This window comes from Phocoena phocoena, chromosome 21, assembly GCF_963924675.1.
Source record: "Phocoena phocoena chromosome 21, mPhoPho1.1, whole genome shotgun sequence".
Classification (NCBI taxonomy): domain Eukaryota; kingdom Metazoa; phylum Chordata; class Mammalia; order Artiodactyla; family Phocoenidae; genus Phocoena; species Phocoena phocoena.
The window spans coordinates 23557535-23570741 of NC_089239.1; the positions used below are offsets into that span (position 1 = coordinate 23557535).

At 44.3% G+C, this 13207-nt stretch overlaps 1 protein-coding gene across 1 annotated transcript in view; it reads left to right on the forward strand.

The window, feature by feature from the left end:
- IRF2 (interferon regulatory factor 2) overlaps positions 1–13207 on the forward strand; it is an 85070-nt gene that overhangs the window by 47246 nt on the left and 24617 nt on the right. The window contains exons 3-5 of the mRNA XM_065899877.1: positions 5192–5291; positions 6550–6726; positions 7045–7091. Coding sequence (XP_065755949.1) covers positions 5192–5291; positions 6550–6726; positions 7045–7091 — 324 coding nt within the window. The remainder of the gene's footprint in view (positions 1–5191; positions 5292–6549; positions 6727–7044; positions 7092–13207) is intronic.

A 13207-nucleotide genomic window follows, 5' to 3' on the forward strand; every position in this document is an offset into this window, starting at 1 on the left:
TCTCTTCTCTCACTGGAGCCTGTTGTGACTCCTGGAGCACCTGTGCTGTCTGCGGCACTTTGTCATTCACTTGTGCCTTAGCTGTGTTCCAAGTGTCAGTCCTCACGGTGAGGCACTCCAGGCTGGCCGTGCCAGAGGGCAGGTACCAGGGCTGTCTTGGTTGTCGCTGTGAGCTCAGTGCCAGGCCTCGTGCCCGACACCCAGGAGGTAACATCGTGCTGAGAATGAATGGATGAATGATGGGCGCTTGAAGGGGAGGAACATCAGTGACTCTGTTTTTGTTCTGTTAAGATAATTAGACTTAAGAACACGGGGTTGGCAGCTGTCACGTGTCTCTCAAATGGGGGCGCCGTCAAACCCAGTGCATTCCTAGCAAGAGACAAATAGGTGGTTAATTAATGCCTTAAATTTGTTTCCACCTCCTCCTTTCAATACATGAGGGGTGGAGGGTGATGGAACGGGTCCTCTGGGTTCCTCTGGAGGAGTGGTGAGGAAGTTTGGCAAAGCAATATTAGAACTAGTTCTTGAAAGGGGTCGTGGCTTGGGCCAGTTACTTTTTATTATGAACATTTGCAAATAGACATAGTGTGCTTGAATGATCTAATGACTAGGAAGAATAGCGCAGTAAATTCCCATCTAGATTTAAAACTCACATCTAGATTGAACAATCATTAACATTTAAAAAGGATCTGTGGGGTGTGTGGTAAAGCAGCTCCTTGACACTGTACATCTATAAGATCCAAGAAGGTTTCTTATAGAGCCACAATACCACTATAGGTAATCGTAAATTAATCGTAAGTAATCGTCACTTAAAATGTCATTACTGCCCTGTTCATATTCAGAATGCCTTGAGTATTCCCCAGGTATCTTTTTACAATTGATTTGTTCAATCAGAATCCAAAGAGTGTGCGCAGGTTGTGTTTGGTTCCTGACTATGAATGGTGCGCTCTCCCTTTTTTCCGTCTCTCCATTGGCTTGTTGAAGAGACCAGCTCAGTTCTGGATTTGTCCTCATTTTTGCTTGTGGTTTCCCTGGGCTGTTTCTTGAGGAAGGAAGGAGGTGGTCGCATTCAGGTTCACCGTTTTTCTCGTCGCTCCGATTGATTCCCACCCTGGTTTTTTTGTTTTGTTTTGTTTTGTTTATTTATTTCTGGCTGCGTTGGGTCATCGTTGCTGCGCGCGGGCTTTCTCTAGTCGCGGCGAGCAGGGACTACTCTTCGTTGTGGTGCACAGGCTTCTCATTACGGTGGCTTCTCTTGTTGTGGAGCACAGGCTCTAGGTGCACGGGCTTCAGTAGTTGTGGCTTGTGGGCTCAGTAGTTGCGGCTCACAGGCTTAGTTGCTCCGCAGCATGTGGGATCTTCCCGGACCAGGTCTGCATGTCCCCTGCACTGGCAGGTGGATTCTTAACCACTGTGCCACCAGGGAAGCCCCCCAACCCTGGTTATTGACGTTCTTATTTCTTACCGGAGATCTGCCTGGACCAGGCACCAAGGCCCCTCCCCAAGCCTGGGAGATCATCAGGTAGCTCTCGACCTTTTCCTGCTCTGCACTTTGAGAGCAGGCTTGTGCTTGTGTAAGTCTCAGGTCATCTCGGAACAAAGTAAGAAGTCCAAACAAAAGTAGCAAATGACATCGGAACATCTTGTAAATATTGGGGGAGTGAAGAGGCACAGGGAGATAAGAGGACTAGTTTCCGTTTGGGGCCAAGCTGTGTTTGCTCTGCTTTGCTCAAGATCATCTCGTCTTCTCAACTCGAGCCGGGCTTTTCTTTCCTGCCTGCAGGTGGGCAGAGGTCTCTATGTATCTAAACATGAGTAGCTCCGCTACTGCATTTAGTCCTCCGTGCACGCTGTGTGTAGACACCAGGGGTGGGGACCCGGCGCTTGGGATTCTGATGGCACAGCCTGATGTCACAGAGTCTACACAGAGCAACGCCCTCCCTGTCCCATACAACCAGAATGTTTGCTGGTCAGAATCTCTTTCAGGTTTAAAATGAGTTTTGCCATCTTTATCTTTCAACGTAGTTCTGCAATTTGAAAAACTAGTTAAAAGTTACATGTAGCTTTTTAAAAAATTTACCATTTAAAACGTGCAATCCAGTGGCATTCAGTACATTCACAGTATTATGTAGCCGCCGCGACCGGAACTTTTTCGTCACCTCAGAGGGAAGCACTGTGCCATGAGGTAGTCACTTCCCACTCTCCTTGCCCTGGTTCGTGGCAACCACTGATCTGCTGTCTGTCTCTTTGGATTTGCCTTTTCTGGATATTTCATATAAATGGACTCTTTAAACATGTGGCCTTTGGTGGAAGGTGTCTCTCCCTTAGCACAGTGCTTTAAAGGTTCATTCCTGTTGTAGCACGTATCATACTGTGTTCCTTTTTGTGGCTGAATAATATTCCATTTTATGCATGTATAACACATTCTTTTTCTGTTCCATCAGGGGGTGGACCTGTGGGTTGTTTCAGTCTTTTGACTCTTGTTGAGTAGTGCTGCTATGAGCATTCATGTATAAATGTTTGCATGGACAGCTGTTTGTAATTCTTTGAGTGAAATTATTGGATCATGTGGTAATTTGTGTTTTGGGTTTTTTTGGTTTTTTTTTTTTTTTTTTTCCTTCGGTACGCGGGCCTCTCACTGTTGTGGCCTCTCCCGTTGCGGAGCACAGGCTCAGTGGCCACGGCTCACGGGCCTAGCCGCTCTGTGGCATATGGGATCTTCCCGGACCGGGGCACGAACCCATGTCCCCTGCATCGGCAGGCAGACTCCCAACCACTGTGCCACCAGAGAAGCCCTGTGTTTAATTTTTTGAGGAACAGCCAAGCTGATTTCCAGAATGGCTGCGCCATTTTCCGTCCCCACCAGCGATGTGTGAGGGTTCCAGTTTCTCCGCATCCTCACCAGCACTTCCTATTTTCTGTTTATTTTTTTAAAAAATTCTAGCCGGGGCTTCCCTGGTGGCGCAGTGGTTGAGAGTCCGCCTGCTGATGCAGGGGACAAGGGTTTGTGCCCCGGTCCAGGAAGATCCCACGTGCTGCAGAGCGGCTGGGCCCGTGAACCATGGCCTCTGAGCCTGCGCATCCGGAGCCTGTGCTCCGCAACGGGAGAGGCCACAACAGTGTGAGGCCCGCGTACTGCAAAAAAAAAAAATAAAATAAAAAAAATTCTAGCCTTCCTAGATGATATGAAATGGTATCTTGTTGCTGTTTTGACTTGGCATCTGCCTGATGATTAGTGATGTTGGGCACCTTTTCATGTGCGCATTGGCCATTTATTTATCTTCTTTGGAAAAAGGTCTATTCACATCCTTTGCCCATTTAAAGAGGATCCACGGTGGATAATTGCTAGGTTCAGTCATTACTTTTGTGGTTTCATGGTTTGAGCATGGTTTCTGGGAAACTAGTTTTGGGAGGTGTGTGCGTGTGTGTGTGTGTGTGTGTGTGTGTGTGTGCCTGCAGACACGCAAACGCTTGAAAAGATCTACTTATAAAATCAACTTTGTGTCTTAGGAGATAGATTTCAGATTGTGTCACCCCAGATCTCCTTTGTCCTAGAAGAAAGTACACCAGCAGATTCTTTAAAGATCTGTATCTTTAAGCATAAACCTTTAGGTTCTGGTTGTGTAGTTCAGGAAAAGTTCTTTCACTGAGATAAATTCATTTGCACGTTTTCCCCTTTCATGTGAACGTCAGACACTGCATTAAGTGACTTTGCCCTCTTCTTTTCATCTACAGTAAGAAATAAAGTCTCACTCAGCCCTCTTCTGATCACTGCCCTTTTGAGTCTGGCCAACCTGAAACCCTGCCCTCTCTCAGTGGATGCTACAGCATGAACCAGGAGGGAATTACGAAAAATCTCTCGCTTTCAGTTCTTCTTTACTGACCAAGTTTTAAATACATAGAATGTTCCCTTTTAACAGTTCTGAGGAGATCTCAAATGTTCTGACATATTTTCAGTTCAGGCTTTGCAATATGTTCTGTGGGGAGGGCCAAGTCCCTTTTGGGTCGGTGGGGACCGTTTGTATCTTGCATTGTGTGAGACCAAAGTGGTGGAAAATCCCTACTGACATTTTCCTTCCTGCTCCAGTGTATTGTGCAGAGATCCGCATACCTAGAGATTATCAGACCTACCTTAAGAGCTTAAAAAAATATGGTTTTCCTGGGTTTTAATCTCCATGGAGTCCAAGTCAACAGATCTGTTGAAGGACAGGAAATCTTCTAAATCTAAACCCTGGGAGACAACGGGTGATATGAATAAGTGACTGAATATGGGATTACACGACCTCGGTTTTGAATTCAGATACTTACTACTGTAAGTTCCCAGTTTCCTCAACTGTAAAGCGGAAAAAATAACATACGCACAGCTCGTTAGGGTGTTGCAAAAATCAAAACTGAGACCACGTGAACATGCCAAGTGAACCAAGTTTCACATAAGTAGTTTTACTACAAGTGTGACTTTGTTTCCAAAGCACTGGTTTCTAATCATATGTTTGCCAGGATTGATTCTAAGCAATTTTGAGTTACCTCTTGGGATATAAGAGAGATGGAGAGGGTCTGCTATAAGAAGAACAGTACTCGAGGGACTTCTTTCCAGAAAAGGAGTATCATCTTCGTATAATTGGTACATCTTCGTTTGCATTTATTGCTATTTCATGCAGGGTAGTAGACACATAGGGATTAGAACAAAATCTTTTATTTCTGTTGGCTGCGTGAGCAGATTGAGATAATTAGTCTCTGTGACAATGGCCTCAGACACCCTCAACTTCCCTTTAGCGGCAAAGTGAGTGTTCATTTGGAGAGTTGCCTAAGTTTTAATTTACCTAAGGCAGAAGGAGTTCCTCTTTACCAAGTGATGGGAGTAGATGATAAGACTAAGCATTAGAAATTTCAGTAAATGGCCAGTTACCTGTGTTCCTAGAAAGGAAAGGAGGCACATTGGCATTTCCCAAATCATCACCGTTGACCTTGGAATTTATTTTTATCCTACCAGACTCCACTTGCCTCTCAATCTCACCTGGTAGACTGTCAAGGTTTGGGGCCCAGTGGGGAAGTGGGTTTGGTTTACAGTAGATACTCAGCAAACCCAGTGATACTTAGCAGGGAATCTTCCTAGCTAGAACTAGCTATAATCCTCTGCCATGGTGGCCTGAAACCCAGGGCTGCAGTGCTTATTGATTTATTTTTTTTTCAGGAAAAGAAGATTTTTCAGATCCCTTGGATGCATGCAGCTAGACACGGGTGGGATGTGGAAAAAGATGCACCGCTCTTTAGAAACTGGGCCATCCATACAGGTATTAACCCCGCATTGTTTATAGAGCCCGGCACTGTTGCTTTTTTGTGGTTGTTTTCATGCCTTTAGGTATAAGTGACAAATTAGATTGCAAAATATTTAAAGTGTACATTGTTTTCTGGTGACAATGTTTAAGTTCTACTCTCTTGGCAAATTTCAGTTATACTGTAGACTGTTAGCTATCGTTTATTTTTACTACATATATAAAATCTCCTGGCTTATGACTTCATGAAAATAGCTCTGATAAACCTGGGACTTGTTCCCAGGCACATCTAGGACACGTGGGGTACAGCCTGCATCACTCAGAGGTGTTGCTCGGGCTTTCCTGGTGGCGCAGTGGTTAAGATTCCGCCTGCTAATGCAGGGGACACGGGTTCGAGCCCTGGTCTGGGAAGATCCCAGATGCCGCGGAGCAGCTAAGCCCGTGCACCACAACTACTGAGCCTGCGCTCTACAGCCCGCAAGCCACAACTACTGAGGCCTGCACGCCTAGAGCCCGTGCTCCGCAACAAGAGAAGACAGCGCAATGAGAAGCCTGCGCACCGCAACGAAGAGTAGCCCCCGCTCTCTGCAACTAGAGAAAGCCTATGTGCAGCAACAAAGACCCAATGCAGCCACAAACAAACAAATAAATAAATTTATTTTTTAAAAAAAGAAGTGATGCTCAACCCATTCCATAGAAAACTTAGTCCTTAAATTTCCTGTAAATGTGGTTTTCTGATGAAGTTCCCCAGGTGTGTACCAGGGGAATATAGAACTTATTTGTTTTGCGTCGTATAAACTTGGGTCAAATTTATCTACCCCAAAGGTAGTCAAGATTATATTTATTTATAACAAAATTTAACTAGCCAGCTATTTGCAGGAACGGACTTTTACTTAATGTTTGAGAGTCAGATGAAAAAGAGACCTTCCAGTTGCCTGTGCTTGTCGGTCTACTGGCCTCCTAGCTTTGTCTCTTCCTTACCTTGATTCTCCGTTCTTCTACCATTATAATTTTCTCTCAAGCTGTTTCGTAGAGGCAGGGTGACCAGTTTGTCCCAGTTTGCCTGGAACCGTCGGGTTTTAAAACAGAAATTCCTGCATCCCAAGAACCTGCTCAGCCCCAAATAAACCAGGAGGTTTGCTCACTGTAGGTGTGGCCTAGAATTAAAAGGGTTCTCTGTACTACCTGCCAGCAATCCTGTCTCCAGACATTTTTACTCTAGAAATAATTTTCCCCCTCTTTTTCTTAACCTTGATTCTTTCAACTATTTTGTTAGGAAAGCATCAACCAGGAGTAGATAAACCTGATCCAAAAACATGGAAGGCGAATTTTCGATGTGCCATGAACTCTCTGCCTGACATTGAAGAAGTCAAAGATAAAAGCATAAAGAAAGGAAACAACGCCTTCCGAGTCTACCGAATGTTGCCTTTATCTGAACGACCTTCTAAGAAAGGTGGATAACGATATTTACTGACTAAAACAATGATCGCTTGATATACCTTATAGTGCCTTTGTGATTTCTTTATTTCCACATCTGTAGTCACAGCAAGGATGCAACCCTCGTTCCCGTTGTGGATGATAATTCTGCTCTTACCTGGCTGGGGAAAATGACTCTCAGGGCCCCCCCAAAGCAGTCAAAGAAGCATTTGGGATCTTGGCCATGTACAGATTAAAGCAATAAGTTCATTGAGAGTTTCAGAAAGAATTTAACTTAGGGAAAATGCCTCTCTGTTCTTCATGAATTAATCCAGAACTATTTTTGTTGCCACAGGAAAGAAACCAAAGACAGAAAAAGAAGACAGAGTGAAGCACATCAAGGTAATCTTTGTTCAGAGAGGAGGCCAGAGTTGTGATCATACTACTGATTCATATTCTGTCTCATAAAAATAAGTGATGTGATCTCTGTGAAGTATTTAATCTTGCTTCTTTTGCTGTTGTGTTTCATGTGCTTTACACGTCTCCTCTTTGGCATGTACCCACTTGTAGACTCAAGTACACACATCCCCTGCTTCATCCAACTTCCCTGAGCAATTTATGAATGAACTCACAAATCCAGGCTGAGCTTGACAGTCTCAAGCCTCCATCTGGTCCCTGCAACTGTTGCCAGCATGTCACTTAGTTCCAGCTAAGCTCCAGCAACCAGCTACTATCTGATGATATTAAGTAGATTTTCAGGCCATTAAATATTTTTTAAAGTACATTAAATAGTATATACTTACATTAGAATGTATTACCTATATTTATATATATGTATTGTGTTGGCCAACTTTTTGGCCAACCCAGTATGTGTGTATGAATGTATGTATGTATGCATGCATGCATGTATGTATGTATGCATATATTCCATGACAAGCCATTAGTTTGGGGACACAGAGGTCTGTTCAAGCCCTCTATTCGTGTGGATCTCAATAGTTTTTTTTCCTGCTGCACTATAGAACCAGCTTTCATAACTTCCAAAAGTTTTCCGTAGGGATGCGTTTGTGTGTGTGAGCTTTTCAGTGGGCTGTGTAGTCTGAAATCCACTGCAGTGTGAGGGTCTTTGTGTAGATTAGGTGGCCCTTGTTCAATAGCCAGAGAACTGCCAAATATCCCATGCAAAATCGAGGGTGAGCTCAAGTTGCTAAGCGAAGAGCAGACACTGCAGTCCAGACTCATAGACCATCAGAGAGAAGATTGTCTGTTTCACCGTGCCCTGTTTGCAGATGAAGAAACAGAGGCTCGAGAAAGTTGAGTGACATAGACCCAAGGGCAGTGGAACATGTGGCCAAGTTCGCACGGTTATTTAGAACTGAACTTAAAAGAGATGCCAAGCATTCTGGTTTCTACTCTAGAATAACTCTTGAAGGAAAAAACCAAATTGCCCAGACAGCACAATGTTTAAAAGCAAGCCACTTAGTCAAAATAATCGGAAAATAATACCCAAAAAATGTACTTCAGTTTGAATTGTGAAGGTAGAGGGAAAACTTAGGTAAATTGTTAAAGTTTTCGACACATTTACTCCTGCAACGGAAAATCAATTTTTTAGCTAGAGTGTTTTAGCAGTGAAACCTCCAGTTTCCACTTCCAGTATTTTTAGTTGGTGACTTATTTGAAATATAGCATAGTATAGGCCTCATTTTGTTATAACTTTTTATTATGGAAAAACTTTATACAGGAAGGAGGCAAGTGAGTCAAACGTACTTCATAGACCGTCACCCCGATTTCAGCATTAATCAGCTCGTGGCCATTTTGTCTCATTAGTACCTCCCTCCACTTCCATACATCCAATATGAAACTGCAGATGTTCAACCATTTTTGACTTACAAAAACAATTTCATATGGTTCAGCCCAATATTTTAAAGCAGATTCCAAACATCTTATTTCTTTCATGACTACGTCAGTATATATCTTTAAAAGATAGACACTCCTTAAAAATAACACAGTATCATTATTGCATCCGAAAAAATTAACAGTAGTTCCTCAAAAACATCAAACATCCAGTCAGTGTTCAAATTTCCAATTTGTCTCATAAGTGTCATAATTTTGATACAGTCTGTTTACTTGAATCAAGATCCGTATAAGGTCCACATGTTGTGATTTTTGGATATGTCTCTTAAGTTTTTTTAACCTATAGGTTTCCCCTAGATTACTTTAAAAAAATTTATTTTTTCTTGGAATGAAAAAAACCCTGTTATTTGTTGTAGCAAGTTCCCCACAGTTTGGATCTTTTTAGGCCCTACATTCTGATTATTGTTGTTTAGTCAGAAAAGTGTAACTTCCACAGATATGTGATTTTGAAGAATCTGCTATAATCTTAAGTACAACTGTATCATATTTGCTGCTAGTTTCACAGCATCTAGCTCAGTGCCTGGTACAGAACAGATAATTAATACATATATGATCACTGAATAGATGAATGAGTGTTTGTTGACTAAATAGATGCATAAATAAATGTAATATATGGGGAGGAGGGAGTGGGGGGTTTAGAATGCAGATTTAATTTTGCAATCTCAGTTAATGGAGAAATGAAAATGGAGTAACAGATGTTCACTTTTCAACCAGCTTTGCTCAAACATAACCACCAGACTTCACTGAATATCAGATGCCATCGATTGGAAGATGCACCGTTATTTTATGTATCTGTAAGCAAGAAAAAACTGCTTGCAGTGAAATCATGACACAGAATTGATTAGAGGGCACGTCCCATTTCAGGGGTGTGGAAATGTGAGGAATGTGCTCCTTAGAATTGATGACACATGGTGTTCTTGTAAGTAAAGGACATCTGCAGTCACATCACCGATGGCAGTGTTTTCCACATGGCCAGACACCGCACTGACCCAGGGAAGCAAGTGAGAGATTTCCTCTTAGGTGCAGCCATGTGGGGCCCAGCAGAGAGTACAGTGAGAAATCCTCCTGTGATGTAGACATGGTCAGTGTCCGAAACATGGCCCTCATAGAGACATTGTTCCTTCAGCAGAAGACAGGTGATTTTCATCGGAAAACTTTCGAATTTAAATCTACTCGCATCTGTCCTATGATGAAGCCTCAGAACGTGGATAAGGCGAGCGGGCTCCCCAGGTTCTGTGGTTCATGACTGCACAGCGTTCATGTTTCTGTAGAGTGGTTCAAAGTTAATTCTCTAGGTTGTCTGGAATTATATATATAAAGGACCTTATCCTTACTGAGCTATTAATACATTACTTTTTATTGTTTGTCAAACACCTAAGCTCTGAGTTTTCTGTTCTGTGCATATATATATATATATATATGTATATATATATATATATGCAACTGGGTAGACTAGGTTGGTTTCTTCCGCAGAGAAAGTCTGTCTTGTATGTAGTAACTAGGTATGAAAATTTGCTGTTAAAACAAGCTCTTCCCAATCTTCCTTTAATTCAAGTTGAATTTTTTTAAGATACCTGAAGAAATCCTAATCTTTTTTTAATTAATTTTTTTTATTGGAGTAGAGTTGATCAAGTTGAAGTTTTAACTAGCAAAGGACGTTTAGAGCACGCAGGCCCACTGTCAGAATATTTCTTGGGCTATTCAGGCAATTTATCTCTGTGCTCTTTGTCTCCTCCCTAAATAGCTTCCCTGAAACTGGGAGACCCAAGGCTCCTTGACCATGTAATATGTGCAGAAATGCTGCCCCTATATCCCCTGATGTTCTCTTTGGGAGTATATGCTGTGCACTCAGTGAGCCATCTTTTAGTTGAACTAAGCCCTGCCTGCGTGGAGGTAACTGGCTGTCTAAGGAAATAAGAGTAAGAAACACAGTAGTGAGCTGTATGAGATGGGACATCATCAGAGCATATTGGTGTTTCAGAAAATGTCACAAGGCCAAGATCAGTAAGGACAGAGGTGGATAAAGCAGCAAGGTGGTAGCTGACGTTTTGGAGCCCCTACCCGGTTCTCAGCTCTGATTATTATCTCATTTAGTTCTTCCTGTGATGGGCAGGGTTTCTCTCTTTCGCATACGTGGGAATGGAGGCACAAAGATGTTGAGTAATTTTCCCAGAGTTGCTCCGCTTTATGGAATTGGGATTTGATTCCGGGTTAGTCCAACCTCAGAACCTGTGCTCTTTCACTGCCCTCAGTGCCTCTCAGCCTCTCGGAAGCTGTGGGCTCTGATCCAGGCCTCGGGGGACTCTCCAGTGTATTGGTGGACATTCCCCAGCACCAGATCATACGTGAAGCCCTGGAGATCAGAGCTACTGTTTGGTCTTCGCTGGATGAGTCAGGACACCGGCTTCATTAGAGCCAGAGCCTGAGTGAGGGTACAAGGGGAAACAGAGGCATGTAGGTAGGGAGGATTCGGAATTAATACTTCCTGCCTCAGAGGATTGTTTGCAGAGGACATATGCGTGCTTCGAAGCTGTGACGTGCTTCCAGATTAAAACATCGGTGTGATGATGGAAAACATGATCAGGGACTGTCTCTAATGTCACTTGGTAAAGACTAGGACTGATCTGTATTAGTTCTGAGTGCAGGCCTCTGGGTGGAGGTTACAGAAAAGCAGGTATTGGCTGAGCAGAACTTTCTAATAGAGCTCTCACCGCCCACAGTGACTTGAGCTGGAATATGCAACAATATGCTCCCTGTCACTGTCCAAAGACAGGCTGAATGACCGACCACCTGTCAGGGCTGATACTGGAGTGATCTTTCCATGGGTTGCAAGGGGTCTTCAGTTTTTAAGCCTCACGCCGGCAACCCACCTGAACTTTCAAGAGATGAAATCAGAGCTGCCCTGGAGGGAGCAGGTGAGGGGCCTGCCCTGCCCACTCTGGTGCCTCGCTTTCCTCCTGGTAGCTCTTGGGAGGACCGCTCAGAGCGCAGTCTGCAAACTGGTTGGCAGAGTAACCTCCGTGGATGCTTTTGTGAGATAAGGCACAGCTGAACTCCTTGGGAAGGCTCTGGAGCATGGAGGGGTTGATATTTAAGGGAGGTTTTTCTCACCGTGATGGGAAGCAGCAGATGGGGGGCAGAGACTGCAGTAGAGAGTTTAGGTGAAGATGGTGGCAGTTGGAATGGAGAGGAGACATTTCCCTGGAAGAAGAGGTGGGAGGAGGAAGCCAGGTGTGGATCTAAGAGGTGGCCCTGACTTCTCTAGCTTCCTGGAGGGGATGTTGGGAGTGGAGCATGTTTTGTGGAGAAGAGGGTGAGTTTAACTGTGGACGTGGTGGGCTAGAAAGGGCAGAGGGCCCTCTAAAGCAGACACCAGGTGGACAGTGGGATCTGACAGGCACCGAGCTCGGGTGAGTGTTGGACGCCAGGTGTGTGGTCATTTGCCCAAGAACGATGTTGGAGGCCGTGGGAACAGATGCCTTCTCCAAGAGGGAAGCTACATGAAATGAACACGGAGACCCAAGGAGAAATCGAGGAGAAAAGCCAACCAAAGAAAGAAGTCTAAGGGGAAGTTGCAGTGGGAGCAGTGAGGAAGAGAACGAAGACGGCCTAGTTCCAAGGGAGGAAGGTGTCCTCGCGCTGGGCAGGGGGCCGCAGGCGTTTCAGCTGCGCTCCTGTTCTTGGTGGCCTCGGGGCCTCCGAGGTGTAGAGTGTGCGGTTCCCCGGCCGACTTTGACTTTCATGAAGCCCAGCTGTCAGCCTGAGATTTTGTTGGTAGAGAGACCTAGAGATGCCCTTAAATTTGGCTTTCAGGAGACTGGCTTTGCACAGATGAATTAGGGCCTTTCTGGAGGTTGGGGATGGGAAATGGTCTTACAGCCATTATATTTGGCCTCAAAGGAGGGGACACGTAGACAAGGGCTGTGGCAACAGAATGAGTGGCCTTGGTTGTCCTCTATTCGGCCCACCCCCAAGCTCCTCCAGCAAGCATGGCTTTGAGACCAACCAAAGGAATATTATTTTAGAGGTCTAAGGAAGGCTGCCCCTGCCCCTGCCCCTGCACGCTCTCTTGTGCTGGTTTGCTTTTGCCTAAAATCCCTTAAACTGTAGAACAAACCTTGGATTCTATAATGAGAAGAAAGGTTCTTGGGCATAACTATTTGGCAGAGTTAATAGATCATGGAGCGGTCTGAACCCAAGTACAATCTGTTTTTTGGTTTTCTTTGGGGCAAGGTGATTTACAGGAGAGCCTATATCTAAAGTAAGAAAGGGAACAGAAAGAGGAGGCTAGTTCAGGATTCACCAGGACAGGTCATGGTACAGCCAGGCGGGGGACAGGGCAGGAGTGGGCATCACAGAGAAGCAGAAGACGCTGTGGGCAAAGGCCGTTCGTGACCTGCAGGATCTCTCTGTACATGTTCTGTAGAGAAATGTGCACCCATTTTCTTAATTTGTGTTCCTTGCTTTTAAAAAAAAAAAAAAACAAAAAACATAGTTTAGGTTTCGATCTTCCTATTCTAGTCATTTCAAAAATTTCAACTGAGTGTAGTGAAGGTCCCTGGTTTTCTGCACCCTGGATGGAGACCTTTCAGGGAGGTGCTGGCTAC